A 19,203-nucleotide genomic window follows, 5' to 3' on the forward strand; every position below is an offset into this window, starting at 1 on the left:
GTGCTAATAAACAGAAGCAGGTTCTGCTCCAACCTTTAGGCAAAGGAATGACGTTTGCCTCCATGCAAATTGACAGGATACAAACCAATGATTCTAAAAGAAACTTCATGAGCAAGGGCCATTTCCCCAAGAGACTCTAGGATAATTGTTAGAAGTGTACTGTAAACTGGGAGATAATGCCAAACCTTAAATTATGAACACAAGACTACCTTTAATTTTCATATGTCTTTGTGTGTGTGTGTGTGTGTGCAATAGCCAGAGAGTATTCCTCAGATTTCCTGATTTTGTTTCATGCAGCTAATTGAGAAGGTGTCCATGACAAGGGGCAAGGGGAACGTTGTTTATAAGCATTTCAGTTGTATGTTAATAGGTGGGCTGAGGCAGAAACTCTTTTGGTCTGATTAACAGGCATCAGGTTCCTCTCTGACATAACTATTTTGGAGTCTGGTGACACTTCCACCTTAATTCCAGTTACTAAATATGCATTGAACGGTTAGGGGAATGAAAGTTGAGTTCTTGCGGGGTCCTTCATTCGATGTAATAAACATATATAACGCGGTGTCCTTCGTGGAAGGATCCTGATGACAGCTAAGGCTACAGCATAGTTAGGAATCCTCAAGAGCACTGTCGGCTGTTCTCACCAGGTTGACTCTCCACACTCTTCCTTTGCTTCCTACCACAGGCAGCAGCAAGATCATGTTCAAACTGTAGCGATTCCACTGCCAAGTTCTACCCATTATGAAACAAAAACAGAGTACATTTTTCCCATTTTGTTCACATTGCCGCTGTCATTGTTCCTGAGTTTAAAATCAGAGAGAGAGAAAAAAGAGTCCCTGTATTGAGAAAGCCAGACTTTCCAAATTGACTATTTTATTGTCCCCATAGAGTTCTGAATACATTTCTTTTGCTCTGTTCCCTTCATTATTGAAGACTTTCATGGGAAGTTGGTATTATGTTTAAAATAATCCCCCTGCACAGCAGGGATAGATTGTTCATAGTAACTTTGGTTCCTTGCCCGACATGCCTTCATTCAATCTACTGAATGTGGTTTCTTGCTGTTTCTATACCTAAAAACGGAATTCTAGTGATGTACGCTGATAGGATATTCCTTTCCCCCTTATTAAGTGCAGCATATATTGTAGCTTTAGACAGGAACTGTCAAGTAACAGATCTCAAATAATGGCTTTGAACTACATGGTAGGTGTGGTCTTGGCTACAGAGTGTTGCTTTGCTTTGAAGTGGTTGTAAACAGTGTTTTCTCCTTCGTGGGTTTGGAAGCATCTGCCCTTGTGAGGACTTTTCTGTGTATTTCAGTCACTCTAGAAAGTAAGGGGAAAAATGGTCAACATTTTCTAATTTCACACATATAATACAGAACACATTTTTTTTTCTTGCTGATACCTGTCTAGTCTGCAATCCTAGTGAAACCATCCAATGAATTCTCATCTTTAATTCATTAACGGGCATAGACGATCTTTTAACGTTAGAATTTAAGCATCATGCAAATAGCTTTATTGAGTCTTTGGATTTCATCATTAGAAAACCGCAAGTGTAACCTTGCGGAATTCACAGGGGGATTCCATCAGCTCCCCTGTTTCTTGCTGGACTAGTGCCCAGCATGACTCCAAGGCCTGTGTCTCCACTGTCTGCAGGCCTGGTGTGACTTCCAGGCTGCTCTGCCAGCAGCAGAATGCCCAGTGTGGCTCCCAGTGGTGGCAGCATGCTCAGCATGCCTCCCAGGCTGCAGTGGCAGCATGCCTGGCACATCTCCTGGCCTGAGCCAACAGAAGCATGCTCATTATAGCTCCTGGGCTGCATGGCTGCTGCTGAGCCCACCGTAGAGCCCTGAGCTGCATAGCCATCACCGGACCTAGGGCAGAACCCTTCCACCGCTGGGCTGAACATGGCTCCCTGGTGTCACCGCATCCAAAGTTAAGTGGACTTTAATTTTCAGGGAATTTTTAAAAACCCATTATTAAAAAAAAATAATCAGATTTTTCTGCAAACCTGAGGAGTGCCCCAAGTTTGCCAAAAACAAAAAACCCAACACTCTTTAGCCTCCATGTGGCCCTAATCCACAGATTAAGCTATCTGCAGATGGGGGCCACACATGGCCAATTTGTACCAACCTTTAAATAATAAACTAGATCAGGGGTGGCCAACGGTAGCTTTCCAGATGCTTTTTGCCTACAACTCCCATCAGCCCTAGCCAGCATGGCCAATGGATGGGGCTGATGGGAGTTGTAGGCAAAAAAACATCTGGAGAGCTACCGTTGGCCAACCCTGAACTAGATGTTGGAAGCACAGTTGACTGCATTGATCCTGATACATATACCTTGTCCCCTTAAGCTTACCACTAGCTCCCATGCTGTCTGTCTATAAATTTTATCCATCCTGCCTCTGAAGAACTCAGGGTGGCATTATTCCTCTTTAATATAATAATGGATGAGGACATCAAACATTAAGGTGAATTAAATTTCAACTGTCACTAAGGATAGTGGTAAAACAGTATCATATATGAGTGGTTGCTGGTACATTAGCAGCAATATTGTTTATAATTTTGTAAAGATACATTCCTGTGGGAAAGTACAGTGTTAAACAGCTGTATAGGAGATGGTTTCAGCACTATTCCAATAGAGGTGTGTTCACAGCATCTCTGAGTGGATGAGGCAGCAACCATCAGTTGACTGCCTCTGTTAGGCTCATGTTCTAGTGCAACTTGAGAAACACCTTTCTCTTTTAGAGACCTATGACATGAGTGGACAATGGGAGTCTTGCCCATGACACTGCTGTACCACTTTCTTGCTACCTCCCATTTTATCAGAGGTCTGCAGTCCTAGATCCACAAGAGCCCCCATAATTTTTATTGTCTTTTTCCTATAGCTGCCATTTTCCAACATGGCAGATCCAGTTGTTTCAGTATTTAGAATTCACCTAGGATTCTCATCTTGGTGTCAAAATATGTTTTTGACATCAGTTAGCTGCAGATGCGGTCATTTTTCATTTTGCAAGATGGCAGATCCCTTTTCACATTCTTTTAGGATGCTCATATTGTTATCAAACTATGTTTTGGGTCAATAAAACTGTCTATGAAAGGCCAGCATGGAACATGGAAGGTGATCTCAAGCTTGGATGATTTCTGGATGTACGGCAAACACGTTTGCACATACATATGTAATACACATGCACTCATCAGGGCACCAAGAACTGTTGCAGATTTGTTGCGTGCACACAGTGAAAAACCAGGTTAGTATGTGAAATGGTGCTTAGTAAAAGTTATAAAAGCCACTTTATGTATTCCTGTATCTTACTTAACTCTAGAAGTTCATTGAACAAACACTGATAAGCAGTGATTCTTTTCATGCGAACATCAGAGGCACAATGACATCAAGGCCTTCTCAAGAGTCTTACCTTCTCAAGAGGCACAATGACATCAAGGCCAAAGAATAAAGGCAAGAGAGAAGAACAAGAACAGAAAGAGAAACTGTAGAAAGAAAAAAAACACACAGATATTAGGTTGCATTGTCTTTTAAATTCTCTTGTTGAGCATGTCATTAATATAACTACTCAGCCAGAAGATAGATTGATAGATAAATTTATTGTCATTGTTCTCAAAAAAGAAAATGAGAGTAACGAAATGAGGTGCTCTTCCACAAACATGCTAACACATCAACACCCCCCCCCCAAAAGGACATATACATAGACCATTTAAATGCATCTGAAAACAAATAACCATTCATAACCCTGCATTTAGCCTAACCACGGCACTTGGGTAGAAGCTGCCCTTGAATCTATTTGTCTTAGCCTTCAACACTCTATATCGCCTACCTGACGGTAAGATCTCAAATAGCAAGTGGCCCGGATGTGAAGGGTCCCTTAAGATCATTTGTATCTTCCTTTTACACCCCATATTATACAGATCCACCAATGAGGGGAGAGAACATCCACAAATCTTCCACAAAGATATCCCTCTTCTCCAGCGTCCAGGACTTACATTGTTATGGCATCATCATACTGACTTAGTTTCAGGACACTTTCACACATGCTGAATAGTGTGCTTCCAATTCACTTAAAATGCACTTTACAACTGAATTTTACTGTGTGAAATGGCAAAATCCACTTGCAAACCATCTCTAAAGTGCATTCAAAGTGGATTGGATTGAAAGTGAAAGTACCTTCAGTAACATCAGACTATTAGTTTTAGTAATATCAAATATCAACTAACACTGCAATTAAGTTTGGAAAATTCCCACAGAAATCACCAAGTTGTAACGATTTTCAGCAGTTAAAGATATATACCCCCTAACCAAGAAGCTTAGATGCACATGGAAGATTGCCTATTCAATTAGGACTGCCATTCTCCAGTTCTAGGTGGGGGATCCCCTGGGTTTGGGGACTTCTGCCCACCACTGGCTAGCTGGTTGGCAGGGGAAACTCTGCCTTCAAACAGTAACATCCCTGAAGTGCTGACATCATGTGGAAGTGATGTTATCATGTTGGAGACATCATGAAGCGACGCTGTGGTTTTGGGGTAAAACTCTATGGTTTGATGCCATTTCCCCCATAGAGTTTTGTCCCAAAACCACAGTGTCATCCCCCAATGTGATGACATGACTTCCAGGTGACATCACTGCATCTCACAACATCACCACCCACTCCTGGAGCACCCCCCCCCCCTGCAATCTCCACACTGGCGCGACAATCCCACCTGGCTATATTCAATTGAGAGATCCAATCTGTGTCCACAGCAGCACAGGGCAATACATGCTTTGAAATTAATGGGCGTACTACCTGAGTGCATAGGAGATACCGTGGCTGGAATAGGATGGTGGACTTGTGTGATGGACTTTAATTCCTAAAACTGGGCTTTTGAATAATTTCCTGCGGCAAAATGATTGGATAATTGTATGTTGCTTCTTTATGAAGTTAACCCAGAAGGCCCGACTGGAAGCCAGGAGAGTAGAACAGGCATAGTTTCACTTCCCTGCTAGTAAGCTGCAGGAGCACAAGGCCAATGGGAACTGTTCAGGATTAGGCCAGGACAAACCTGGGCCTAACGGACAATAAACAGCTTTTAGTTAAGTACTGTTATATCTCCTTTCCCAAGCCAAGTGATCTGTCCTGAAAGTTCTGTAGTAATTAATAAACCATTAAGTTAAACGAAACTGAGGGTCTGTTGTTGCTCCACTATGAAATAATATGAGTTTATCTTAACATGCAAAAATAGAAGATATTGGATTTATATCCCGCCCTCCACTCCGAAGAGTCTCAGAGCGGCTCACAATCTCCTTTATCTCCCTCCCCCACAACAGACACCCTGTGAGGTGGGTGGGGCTGGAGAGGGCTCTCACAGCAGCTGCCCTTTCAAGGACAACCTCTGCCAGAGTTATGGCTGACCCAAGGCCATGCTAGCAGGTGCAAGTGGAGGAGTGGGGAATCAAACCCGGTTCTCCCAGATAAGAGTCCGCACACTTAACCACTACACCAAACTGGCTCTCCTAAGCAATGGATAGTCAGTGAATTAGGAATAACATAAACTACCAGTACAACAAGATGGAAAAAGGACAGATTGACTGAAAACGAAGCCGAGCCGGATCACCTTGAGGAGTGGTCTGAATAATTAATTCTCCACATCTCCCTTCCACTATGTCACCAAACAAGCTATACTGCAGTTAGATATGGATTAAGACAAGATCCTTTCTCTTCCTGGCCGCTAACACCATTGGTTTCTGGGCCATCATTCGCAGAAACAGTCATGAAGAACAATATTTCCCTAGTGCCACTGGGTGTTAGGTTCGCCTGTTGGGGCTGATGCTACTGGATGATACCAAAGGTAATTTTCCTTTAGGGTCATCACCTTGGGGTCTGTGATGAGGTCAATGGCCATTTCTTACTCATGTTGGTCTTCACAGTTTATATCCCACTTCCTAGTTTGAGAAGCACTGGGAAATCCCCTTCAGACGACAGTTGGAGAAGAACTGTTAGTGAGAGTAGCATTGCTTGTGGTGATCTGGCTAGGCTTTGGAGCTGTGAAAGCAGGTTTGTGCTTCGTTGTTTTCTGGGCTGTGTGTGTTATTTGAGAGGTGGGAATCTATTACTTTCTTCTTTTGGAGACGTATGTTATAGGTTCAGGGGAAGTGCCAACATTAGCAGTGTTTGAGTTAGGATAAGACTTTTCTGTTTTGTTTGGCATTCCTTCAGTAATTATTAGTGGCCCTCCTTCCTGTTTATGTGTCTGTCTTTATAGGTTTACATCTTTTATTAATTAAAATGGTTTTACATATTTATATTTTAATGTGTGTTTTTATTTTGTGATTGTTTGCTGTCTTGGGGACTGTAAGTTGGGTGGAAAGGTGGCATACAAATGCTTTAAATAAATAAACAGACTTTGCAGTTTGGGTACTGTAAGGTGCTTTACACTAAGCTCTCTTTGAAAAGTTCTTGGAAACTGAAATTGGTCCAGAATACCCAAATGCTGATGGGGAAAAAGCCACTTTGTTTGAAGTATCTCAGATTCGTCTTCACTGGATTCCATTTTCTGGATCCAGTTCAAAATGTTGGCTTTGACTTTAAAAACCTTAACAAGCTAGGATCAAGATATCTCAAGAATTGCCTTCTTCATCATGAGCCCACTCAACTGGAACAGTCCATTGCCATCAGAGGTTGAACATATGGTTCTGTGTGATTGCGCCTTGTCAGTGTTGGTACACATTTTTTTGAAACCCCCTTCTCCAAAAGGCTGAAACCAAATAAAGACTGAAGTGTTGCACGAATGACAGAAAAACAGCATATAAGTACTTCAAATAAACAAGAGTATCCTTTTCAGTGGGCTTTTTGTCATGGTGATTGTTATAGACATATTTGGTTGATCGCCAACTTTGGCTTCTGTTGATGTGGAGGGCTTGGTTTGTTATTCAACTGGTTAGCCTCATAAATGTTAGGATAATAATTTTAATAGAAACAGCTTATTTCATAGTGGAAAAGAAAAGATTTACAAAAAGGCTCCTGAAACAATACTGTGTTTTTATGTATTTTATTTTATTGTATTGACTATTAATGTATTTTAAGCTGATTTATTGTTAGAGTTTTATGTTGTAAACTGCCCTGAGCCCGCTTCGGTGGGGTAGGGTGGAATATAAATCGAATGAAATAAATAAAATAAATAAATAAGACTCAATAAAATGAAAAATGCTATAACATGATGCTAATAAAAGAGGTTAGAGTTGATAACATCAGAAAATACATAAATGTGCTGTACTTTTTCTTTTTAAATATGTAAAGCAACCAACCTTTTCTTCTAAATCCTTGATCTGTCTCTTCTGGATGTCAGTTTTATCTTCTAAATCTCGGATCCTCTAAAAAATAAATAAAAAAGCAGGAAGAAACTTTAGGTTCGATGAATTTCAGTTGAGCAAAATTTATTTACGTTTCCCAACCAAAGATCCTGTATATATGAAAGCAGCTGTAACTTTAGTGAAACATAAATCATCCAGCTAAAGTTAAGCACTTTGGGGTCACATTGGGTTTCTCTGGGGGAGTAAAATATGTGCTTAATTTAGTAGTATCACAACAAGATTTAACAATAATTTAGTTGGATTTTGTTTGTTGTTTTACAGATCATAATCTAAGAACAATGGATAAATGACTGTACATTCTTGCACAATAAAGCTGCATAGATTTCTTCTGTAATCTGCATCTCACCTGATGTGCCTGCTGAAGCAACTCCATCCTCTCCTGTAGGATCTGGCAGTCATATTCTCTGCTTTTTCTCAGCATCTGTCTCCTTAATTTTTCTACAGCAGTCCTCAGTTCTTCCTGCTGTTTCTCACTCAGTAATTCTCCAAACTTTATCACTGTTTCTTGCTGCAAAGCATTGTACAAGGTAGCTTCAAGCTCCTGGATTCTCTAATCAACAGAACAGCAAAAGATGGTTATGGAATACACAGGAATCGTGTGGGTTATCAACCTGCGCTTTTGATTCCAGAAAATAATTCTATATTTTGTCATGTAGAAGCCATATAAAATTCACAGGTGAAGATGAAAATGGAAATGCCATGACATTTATCCATAGCCATATATTACAGTCTGTAATTCTAAGAACTATATATGGTCCTCATCCACAGAGACTTAAATCCATGGATCAGGACCACACAGACACTAAATGTATTTTTCTGCAAACTTGACGTACTCCCCAGATTTGCAGAAAAATTAAAAAAAAAAATTTAAAATACACATTGGGGATTTAAATTCCCCCAATTTTGTTAAAAAAAATGTTGTCTGTACATGCGTGGACAACACACTTAGCAGCTGAGTTGACAGAGGCCACCCCAGGCGATATCTACTTTAGGCTCATTTCAGCGGTAGAGGCACCTGCCACGTACACAGGATTAGAACTTGGAGCTCATAAATTGCCAGTGAAAGACATAGATGGTCCAAGGTCTCCCCCATCCTGCCCTTACCATGAAGCAGTTTATTCCTGGGGTGGAGGGATTTGTGTGTACTAATAGTGGCACAAGTCAGAGTGCTGCACTGAGGATGGGGAAGGGGACAAGGTTGATCTTTCTCCCTGTTATATGAACAGAGCTCTTCTCACAGAAGAGGGGAGAAAAGAAGCAACTTTTCCCCCTTCTCTCTCCCCACTGCAGCAGCCCAACCTGTGCACCAGGAAGAGGGAAGGGGTTCCAGAGAGAGGGGACAATAGGAAAGGTTCCATGATCCTTGCACCCACAGATCACAGGAACCAATCCAATATGCTTTCCTCTACTGAAATGAATGAGGAAGGCTGTGTGCCTGTGAGAACTCCAGGTGTGTGATGGTGCTATCATGTAGGCAACAACAACAAAAAATCACCATGTACCTGACTGAATTTCTTCTTACCTTGCCTAGAAAATAGTAATAATTTAATTTTAACATCAGTCCCATTAAGTAATGAGAGCTCGCTTCCAAGCCCATTAATTTCGTGGTGGTGGAAAAAGCCATCAAGTCACATCCAATTTATGGCAACCCCATAGGGTTTCCCAGGCAAGAGATTTACAAAAGTTCTTTACATCTCTGTACTGAACCTAGACTTCCTTGGTGGTCACCTATCCAAATACAGCCACCTCTGCCTAGCTTCCAAGAGCTGATGAGATCAGGCTAGCCTTGGTCCTCCAGATCAGGGCATTCATTTAGTCTTAAATTGCAACTAAGCTGTGCTCTGTTCAGATGTATGTATTAGCCAAATTGGAACCTTCAGGCTGACAGCATGTGGGATCTACATTCACCAGCTGAATGAATGAACAAAACAAATGAATTTGTGGTGCCTGAATTTATCTTACCATGTAGGCTTGGTCAAGAGCTTGTTTCCTGTAGTCCAGTTCTTCTTCTAGATAACCTTTTATTTTACAGAATTGCTCCTACAATTGACAGTTTTTTAAAAAATAAAATAAAACCAATTAGTGATTTACTTAATTGTTCTGAAATACTTGACGTTCAAGCACTGGAGAAAAAAGTGGACGATATAATATTCAAAATGAAGTGTGAATCAAATACAAAAAAGCAAACCAAAAGCTGTCTATGTTTCATCTTACCATGTCACTCTCCAGTTCCATCATCTTCTGGTGCAGAGCTGCTTCAGCCCCTTCAATCTGCTGTATCCACTATAGGACAAAACAATGGCAAAGAAGTCTGTTCAAAATATTGTAAAATAATCTATTCGATATATGATATGATGTAGTGACCATCACATATTTATATTCCCTGACACGCTGTAATCTGTAAATATGTCTGCATATAAATGAAAAGAAGCTTTGCAACCTGTTGTTTAAGAAGAAGAAGAAGAAGAAGATATTGGATTTATATCCCGCCCTCCACTCCGAAGAGTCTCAGAGCGGCTCACAATCTCCTTTCCCTTCCTCCCCCACAGCAGACACCCTGTGAGGTAGATGAAGATATTGGATTTATATCCCGCCCTCCACTCCCAAGAGTCTCAGAGCGGCTCACAATCTCCTTTCCCTTCCTCTCCCACAGCAGACACCCTGTGAGGTAGATGAAGATATTGGATTTATATCCCGCCCTCCACTCCCAAGAGTCTCAGAGCGGCTCACAATCTCCTTTCCCTTCCTCCCCCACAGCAGACACCCTGTGAGGTAGATGAAGATATTGGATTTATATCCCGCCCTCCACTCCGAAGAGTCTCAGAGCGGCTCACAATCTCCTTTACCTTCCTCCCCCACAACAGACACCCTGTGAGGTGGGTGGGGCTGGAGAGGGCTCTCACAGCAGCTGCCCTTTCAAGGACAACCTCTGCCAGAGCTATGGCTGACCCAAGGCCATGCTAGCAGGTGCAAGTGGAGGAGTGGGGAATCAAACCCAGTTCTCCCAGATAAGAGTCCGCACACTTAACCACTACACCAAACTGGCTCTCACCAAACTGGTTTATAGCAATTTTTGTTAATACAAGTGACAAACAAGGGGACACAATTTTTTTTTAAAATCTGCTTTCTTTTCAGAAACCGGAAATTCAAATCCTAGCATTTTTCCTATAGCAATTTGCATTATCAACGTGTCAGCGTTACTGTATAAAAAGAGAGTTGCCACTGCTGACCTGCAATCACTATGCACTACTCCTAGCAGCCAGCTGTGGCTACCCAATGGGACCTGTTCATGCACACACAGAGACATGATTGTTACTATTAATCTCTCAAGAACTGAAATGTGTTGTGCAGCTAAGTACAAACAAAACATGTCTCTAATGGAGACTAGGACTGAGCACATCCCTCTGATGTCTTTTTTGCAGATATTTCCCCCTGGCAAACACTAGCATAGTATAAGACAATTTTGAGGATGTCCACATTTTATCGTTAATAATTCTTTTCACTCATGGGATCCAGATGAATGATTCTCTAGATTGAATGATTTCCACCCATGGAGAATAACTTTCACTATTTCACTGTCGTTAATTCAATGTAAATAGTTACTGAAACTGCATATTTCCCCCATAGTTATTGAAAAGGGAAGTTGATATCTGGTCTGTGGCATATGGCTTTCAAAGTCATAGCTCATATACTTGTATAGATATACTTGAAGTTGATATCTGGTCTGTGGCATATGGCTTTCAAAGTCATAGCTCATATACTTGTATAGATATACTTGAAGTTGATATCTGGTCTGTGGCATATGGCATGTGGCTTTCACATTCATAGCTCATATACTTCTATAGATATACTTGAATTTGCAGCTACACACATAGTACCTTTTCTGCCAGGGACAATACAGTGCTGGCTTGAATTATTGCCACTTGTTCTTCATTTCTTAAATTCTGTAAATTAAAAATCAGAAAATGAAGTTAAGAAAGCAGCAGTAACAGTCTAAACAGGTAGTGGTTTTTAAAAAAGAGACAATCCAAATTTGATTTCTCAGATCCAGAAAACCATTATGGGTGCAAAAATTCCAATGTGCTTCACAGCTCCCATGTCTGAAAGGGGTCCTCTGTTTCTTCCTCCAAATGTGAAAGGATCCACGTGCAAAACTCAATGTGAGCATGGACGGCTGCATGCACAATTTTGTGTGAACATTTCAAGTACATTTGACACTGGATTAGTAACAGAAACCTTCTTATCAACAAAAGGAAACTGGCAGAAATACTATATAATAAGAGCCTCATGATAAAACCATAGAAAGGAATAATAACAGCTGGGAGAATTATATCTGACTTATCACAGGGCAAATAATTTATTTTTATTTTGTAACCTTTCAGTTTTCCTTATGTTGCTGTAAATGTGGACTGGTCAGGTCCACATTTACTGTTTATCAGAGATCTTGTATTATCATGCTATTCAACTATACTGTCTAATCCATCCTGAGACTCTGTGAGAAAGCTGGATTATAAATAAAACAATTACTTACCCCATTGTCACCCAAGATGTCTAGCTGCTTTATGAGATCTGGAATACTAACATCCTAAAAAAACAGATGGCACAAATAAGACTTACAAGAATTAGAACTTTTCAGAATCATTGTTAGAAAGAATTCTATGCAGTGCCAGCAAGGGTAGTTGCTCCTCTATTCACTTTTCTTGCCTGCTGCTCTGTGCTGTGAAGAAGAGACTGGATTTATACCCTTCCCTTCATTTGAAGCCTCAGAGTGGCTTACAATCTCCTTCCATTCCTCTCCCCACAACAGACACCTGTGAGGTGGGTGAGGCTGAGAGAGCTCTCAAAGAATTGATCTTGAGTAGAACAGATCTGCAAAAGTTATGACTGACCCAAGGTCATCCAGCTGCTGCATGTGGAGGAGTGGAGAATCAGACCCAGTTCTCCAGATTAGGCTGCAGTCACACAAGCAGTTTCATTTGATATCATTGCTGCTTCCTTTTGGATTTAAAGTGCACGATCAGACAGCAACATCTGCCTGCCCTCCCCAAGTTGTTGGAACTATGTTCTGACCCACCTTTGAAGCAGAGTTATTAAGCACTGGAGAAAGTCCAGTCTTTATGGATTTCTGTGCTTTCACTCCACATTGATGGCTGTCTGAACTCCACTGTTGCAAAGTCAAGCTGCTTGAGAAGTCTGAACCTTCCCTTCTGTTTTCACGCCCCTCCCCCTTATCAGATAGCATTGTGTGCATAAGCACATAATCACCCATGGCGTTGTCAATCACCGCTTGTACATCAAAGTGGCCACGTAATCATTCCGTATTGGGAGCCCTCAGGGCAATTGGTTTTGTGTTACAAATCCCCCCCCCCCCAACCTCCCCTCTGTCCTATTTCTGTGACAAGAGTTGCTGTGCGAGAGCATCCCATGACTGACATAAGAGTAAACATACTGGCTTCAATGGGTCTACTCTCATGTAAAACTGCACTCTCTTTCAAGTAAGAGATGTGAACAGAAGGCGCTGAGAGGGGTCAGAGTACTTGGCAGAGGGATTGTAGAGTTGTCAGAAAGGAGCCAGAGCTTCAGAGACGTGCTTATGCATATGCATAAAAAACAAACGAACAAAAAAAAAAAAGGATGCTGCAACAATCTGAACGATCAACCATGAGGCAAGTGTGCAATGAGGCCAGTTCAGGGTGCGATGTCCGATCAAAACCTCCCATTACAAAATAAAATAGTGTCATTAGTGATGTGGCCAGATTGTGTCAATCCTGTAGTATGACCTCAGCCTTAGAGTCTGCCTTTCTTAATCCCTACACCAGACTGGCTCTCTGTGTTGACAGAAAGGGCAAGAGGGTAGGGTTGCCAGCTCCAGGCTCAGAAATACCTGGAGATTTTGGGGGTGGAGCCTGAGAAGGGTGTGATTTGGAGACGGGAGGGATTTCAGTGGGGTATAATGCCATAGAGTCCACCTTCCAAAGTGACCATTTTCTCAAGATGAACTGATCTGTCAACTGGAGAGCATCTGTAATCTCAGGCAATCTCCAGTCACCACCTGGAGGTTGGTAAGCCTACAAGAGGGGAGTGTACGCTTGCTTTCCTCTATTCAATGCAGGTGCTCCTGTTGCATGGCTTTTCATCCATGTGGGTCCCCCCAACCCTTAGCCTCACTTTTTTGACAAATGCAAGGGTGAGGGGAGAATCTTCCTCCCCTTCTGTTTTCTACTGGCACTGCATAAAATCCAGCCCTACGTCACTTTCCCAATAAGCTTTAAAGTGATTGAACTGGGCACTCCACAACCTTACTCACCACTGCTGAATTCTGCCTAACAACCAAGCTGCAAAAACAAGATTAGGCTGGAAAGTCTAGCATCTGGCAAAACCTTCTGTTTCTTACCCATTTAGTGATTTATTTATCCCGATGCTCATGTTTTCCAGGCTAAGAAACAATTCCCTCTATCCATTGCTTTGTTTAAATCAAACTAACACAGGGCTAGCCTGAATCATGCAGTACTCTGAGCTGCATTCTGGCATGAGGAAACATCATTTTCTGTTATTGAGCCTTCTCTGCAGAAGCTCCTCAGCTGTGTCCCAACCTATGATCACAGAACTTGACTTCAGCGCTTGGTTGGAAAGGCAGAAGAGTCTACTTAGCAGAGAAGCTTAACTATCCATGAGCAAATTCTCCCAGTGTGAAGTGTCAATTTCAGTTGGCAAAACCACAGTGGAAGGTTCAAACCCCATTTTTGACAGTAGCCCTTATGCAGCTGTTATTTCTTTGTTTTTTTAAAATAAACAGCATCTTTTCTAGTGTGTTCTTTTGTGTTCAGAGACTATACATCAGGGGTGTCAAACATACAGCCTGTGGGCCGGAACCAGACCACCCAGGGCTTTAACCCAGCCCTTGGCTCTCTTCTCTTCCCCAGGAACGGATCTACATTTTTTTTGAGGGGGGGGGGGCAAAATTAAAAAATGACGCCCCCTTATGGGCCATTCTATCTTATGGTCCCATAGAACACAATGGACTCCATACCCAATTTGGTGCCCCCCCTCCGTTGGCACCCGGGGCAAGCCCCCCCCTGCCCCCCCAATCCGGCCCTGCTCTTCCCCACTTCTATTTATTTATTTATTTATATTTGGACTTATATCCCGCCTTTCTCACCGAAGTGTCTCAGGGCGGCTTACAACATTATAATTTACATAGATTTGGTTTAAAAACATTTACAAATAAGTTAAAACCATAATTGATAAAACAAAATAGGGATAAAACCAGCGGTCTGTAGATGCATTTTTGTTCCATCCAGAAGATGTTCTCATTGTCAGTTAGATGTTATAGGCCTGCCGGAAGAGGGCTGTCTTACAGGCCTGCGGAACTGCCCTAGGTCCCGCAGGGCCCGCACCTCCTCCGGCAGCTGGTTCCACCAGTAAGGTGCCGTTATTGAGAAGGCCCGGTCCCTGGTGGCCTTTAGACGGGCCTCCTTTGGCCCGGGGATTACCAGCAGGTTTTGTGAACCCGATCGTAGTACTCTCTGGGGAACATGTGGGGAGAGACGGTCCCTAAGGTAGGCAGGTCCTAGGCCATATAGGGCTTTAAAGGTAATGACCAACACCTTGTACTGGACTTGGAATATTACTGGCAGCCAGTGCAGGTCCCGGAGCCCCGACCGTATGTGCTCCCATCTTGGGAGCCCTAATAGCAGCCGGGCAGCGGCGTTCTGCACTAATTGCAGTTTCCGGGTCTGGCACAAGGGTAGCCCCATGTAGAGGGCATTACAGTAGTCCAACCTCGAGGTGACCGTAGCATGAATCACTGTTGCTAGGTCGTCGCGTTCCAGGAAGGGGGCCAACTGCCTCGCCCGCCTAAGATGAAAAAATGCGGACTTGGCAGTGGCTGCTATCTGAGCCTCCATCGTCAGTGAGGGCTCCAATAGTACCCCCAAGCTCTTGACCCTGCTCGCCGCTATCAACGGCGTGCTGTCAAAAACTGGCAGGGGGATTTTCAAAAACTGGCAGGACCTCTGTCTTCGCCGGATTCAGCTTCAACCCGCTCAGCCTAAGCCACCTAGCCACTGCCTGTAGCGCCCGGTCCAGATTTTCTGGGGCACAGGCGGGCCGGCCGTCCATGAGCAGATAGAGCTGGGTGTCATCAGCATATTGATGACAACCCAGCCCATACCTTCGGGCAATCTGGGCAAGGGGGCGCAGATAGATGTTGAATAACATCGGGGAAAGTACCGCCCCTTGAGGCACTCCGCAATCAAGCGTGTGTCTCCGGGACAGTTCCTCCCCAATCGCCACCCTTTGTCCCCGACCCTCAAGGAAAGAGGAAAGCCATTGCAAGGCCAGCCCCTGAATCCCTGCGTCGGCAAGGCGGCACGCCAGGAGCCGATGGTCGACCATATCGAACGCTGCCGATAGGTCTAACAACATCAGCACCGCCGAGCCGCCTTGATTCAGATGCCGATGCCTGTCCTTGCCCTTCCAAGCTGCCTGGGAGTGCAGAAAGCAGAGGGCAGGGCTGCCAAACTTCTGACCGATTCTGCAGTTAGCACTTGCTTTTCATCCATGTGGGTCCCCCCAACCCTTAGCCTCACTTTTTTGACAAATGCAAGGGTGAGGGGAGAATCTTCCTCTGCTGCTGTTTTCCACTGGCACTGCATAAAATCCAGCCCTACGTCACTTTCCCAATAAGCTTTAAAGTGATTGAACGGGGCACTCCACAACCTTATTCACCACTGCTGAATTCTGCCTAATAACTAATAGAGATACACTCTCTTTCTCTGTGGGGCTCCCCATGTCAGCTCTTTTTTCTGGATTTTGCATTGGCATCCCTGGAGCAAAGCTGCCTTTCCCCTGACCCATGTAAACCTATCTCTGCACTACTGTGGGGAGAAGTGTCCTGCCAGCTCCCCCCCCCAATTTCTCCTCCTTCTCCCTCCCCTTTCTAAAAAACCACATATGTTGCTGCATCACAACGCGATGACTCGGTGAGAGAGGAACAGCTCTCCCCCCCACCCACCCAAGCCTTTTGCAGGAGAAGAGCACCATGCGGGTCACGACAGCTTCTGTAGTGGCTTTCATCTTCTAAACCAGGTATTTTTAAAAGTTTCACCCCAGCCATTACTGTTTGCCATTTCAACGACATTACAGTTGCATGACCACCCTCACTGATATTAGGAGCCCAAATAAACGGATTAGAACCTTGAGTGGAGGGGATGGTGGAGAGAAGAAAGTCCCCACAGGGACACTGCAGGCAGGCAGCTGGCTGTAGGAGGACGAGGCATGCTGCTGCTGCTGCTTGGGGAGGGGTGCGTGACCAGCCAGCCAACCTTCCCAGCATGCTGTTGGGCAAATCCCAACAGTGGCAGATAACTTCCTGCAGCCTGCCACCACACCTCCAGAGGCTCCCAGGAGGTGACAAGGCACGCACGGTAGCAGCAGCAGCTGTTGCTGTTGCCACTGCCAAGAGAAGTAGGTGGGTGCTGGGCTGGGGAGGAGTGGGACTCCAAGGCCTTCCCTTCCCTCTTTGCCACCCTACTGCAAAGCCAGAAGCTGGCAGCTAAATGCTACCTCCAGCAACCCTGTGCCCTCGACAGCTCCAGCTGCCAGCCAGACTAAGACTGGTTAGGGCTGGCTGGGGGCACCCCAAGGGAGGGAGAGGAGGGGACTGTGGAAGTGGCTCCAAAGGGACAGGAACAGATGGCTGTGCCAGAGCAGTTCTCTCCACTTCCGAATCACAGCACCTTGCCCAATGGAGGGATTTAATTAAGAACAGAGAATCTGATTGACACAAGGTTTTTATAGCGTAGATTCACCATTGTGCTATAATGTGATTATTTTTATTTATTTATTTTAGGCAATTTATAGTCTGCCCTTTCCCAAGAATGGGCTCAGGGTGGATCGCAACTTTCTAAAAACAGTATAAAAACAACAATTAAAACCAGAACAATGTGGACAATCGTGCATTTAGGGGGGGGGGGGATTAAAAGTATCAATTAATATATGCTGAATGGCTAATGTCTGGCATGGCTCTGTGGGCAATGAGGAAGACTGGCCATACGTTTGCTGATGACATCAGATGGTGGGCAGGAGAATGGGCATGGAGAGAGGAGGGGAGAGGAGGACTTCTTGTGGTGATCTTGAATTGGAACAAGTCCCACACTCAAAACTACAAACCTAACTGCGAGGCAAAGGAAAAAATTCTCAAAAAACCAGGATCAGGAAACTGTGGGGGGAAATAGACGGAGATGTGGATCAAGCTGTAGCCATGTGGCAGAGTGTGAAAAATCAGCTGGAAGACCCGAGGAAACTAAGAACACAAGACCAGGACAAAGGCAACTGCAAAATCGGTCTCCCTCATATTCATTGGATCTTTTGTGCCCACATGAGTCTGCTAGAGATATTCACTGAAGTTTGCTGGCTGAGGGGCAGGGGGCTTCCTTGCCAGTGGAGGCTTTTCTCTTGCATTCATTGAGCTGAGCCAGGTGAGTCTGCTAGAGTTGTTTTTGAAGTTTGCTGGCTAAGGGGGAGGGGACTTGCTTGCAAATGTTCTGCTTTTTGGTGGAGGCTTTTCTCTTGCGTCGACTGAGCTAAAGGCAGGAACCAGGTGGGTCTGCAAGAGTTCTGGGTTATCAATAATCCTGTCCCTCTATTCTTCTTGGGGTAGTGTTTGTTTAATTAGCATTACATTTTTGCCTGGGCTATCCAGGTCATGGGTCAGTTGAAGAGCCTCTGCTTGGCATGCAGAGACTCCCAACTTCTATCCCTGGCACTTACAGTTAAAAGGACAAGGCTGTGGCTTATTATGAGAAAGACTTCAACCTGAGTACCCGGAAAGCCACAGTCACTCTGGGTCCTTGGCTGGTTCAGAAAACTGACCATGAGAGCAGGCTGGGGAAAGGGTTTGCTCCCTACTCCAGGAAGTACAGGGGCATGAGCCTAGTGCTGCACTGCATCTTTTAATTGTGTTTGCCTGTGTCCTTTTATCTTCGCTGCCTGGCTTTACACTTTATGACAAACATAGTCTGGTCTGATAAAGTCCCATTTATGTAAGATCTGGCCCTTATGAGTTCAACACCCCTGCCTGTGAAGGCACATAGGCTTCTGTATTTGTTGCCTGATACCCTGGCAAATAGGAGATTATGCATACAGCAACCCATCAATACTCAAGTATATCTCCACAAACTTTGTGCATACAAAATGCTTGAACACACTGACCCTGAGGGCAAGGCCAGTGGGTGTGATTCTGAAAAGCACGTCATGTGCTCACCTGTATCTAAATGACAGAATAAGTAGAATTGTTCTGGCATGAGCTCTACCTTTTTAGTGAGTTTGTTAACATACCTTGACACCTTCCTTCATGCAGTAGATCTGCAGAGCACTTACACCATCAGAGAATGGGTGGATCTGGAGATTAAATGGTGGAGATCTTCGTTCTCTTTCCTTGAAATAAAATATAAAGGGATGAGAAATTATGCTGGAATTAACCGAGTATATTGGTTAAACCCTATGCTCCACAGGCACACGGTTGATAGGATCTTCCCCACCTGGCCATCTCTGGTGGAGTCCATTCTGATCCCAGCAATAAACTTTGCTGGGATTAGAAAGGACTCCATGGGTGATGGGAAGGCTGTGGGACTCACATGCACCAATAGCCATGCAAGTTGATAGATAAGATAGATAGATGATAGATAGATAGATAGATAGATAGATAGATAGATAGATAGATAAATTTATTGTCATTGTTCTCAAAAAAGAAAAATGAGAGCAACGAAATGAGGTGCTCCTCCACAAACATACCAACACATCAAAACCCGCAAAAGGACATATACATAAACCATTTAAATACATC

At 43.8% G+C, this 19,203-nt stretch overlaps 1 protein-coding gene across 1 annotated transcript in view; it reads right to left on the bottom strand.

The window, feature by feature from the left end:
- Nucleotides 1–850: 850 nt before the first annotated feature.
- The window catches only part of JAKMIP2 (janus kinase and microtubule interacting protein 2), a 194,418-nt gene continuing 176,065 nt past the window's right edge, over nt 851–19,203 (bottom strand). Inside the window, exons 14-22 of the mRNA XM_060240562.1 lie at nt 18,696–18,794; nt 11,887–11,940; nt 11,234–11,299; nt 9,570–9,638; nt 9,318–9,395; nt 7,702–7,905; nt 7,290–7,355; nt 3,412–3,484; nt 851–1,319 (exon numbers count right to left, since the gene is read on the bottom strand). Of these exons, the coding sequence (XP_060096545.1) occupies nt 3,434–3,484; nt 7,290–7,355; nt 7,702–7,905; nt 9,318–9,395; nt 9,570–9,638; nt 11,234–11,299; nt 11,887–11,940; nt 18,696–18,794 (687 nt within the window). The 3' untranslated portion in view covers nt 851–1,319; nt 3,412–3,433. The remainder of the gene's footprint in view (nt 1,320–3,411; nt 3,485–7,289; nt 7,356–7,701; nt 7,906–9,317; nt 9,396–9,569; nt 9,639–11,233; nt 11,300–11,886; nt 11,941–18,695; nt 18,795–19,203) is intronic.

Source organism: Heteronotia binoei, chromosome 5 (assembly GCF_032191835.1).
Source record: "Heteronotia binoei isolate CCM8104 ecotype False Entrance Well chromosome 5, APGP_CSIRO_Hbin_v1, whole genome shotgun sequence".
Lineage (NCBI taxonomy): Eukaryota > Metazoa > Chordata > Lepidosauria > Squamata > Gekkonidae > Heteronotia > Heteronotia binoei.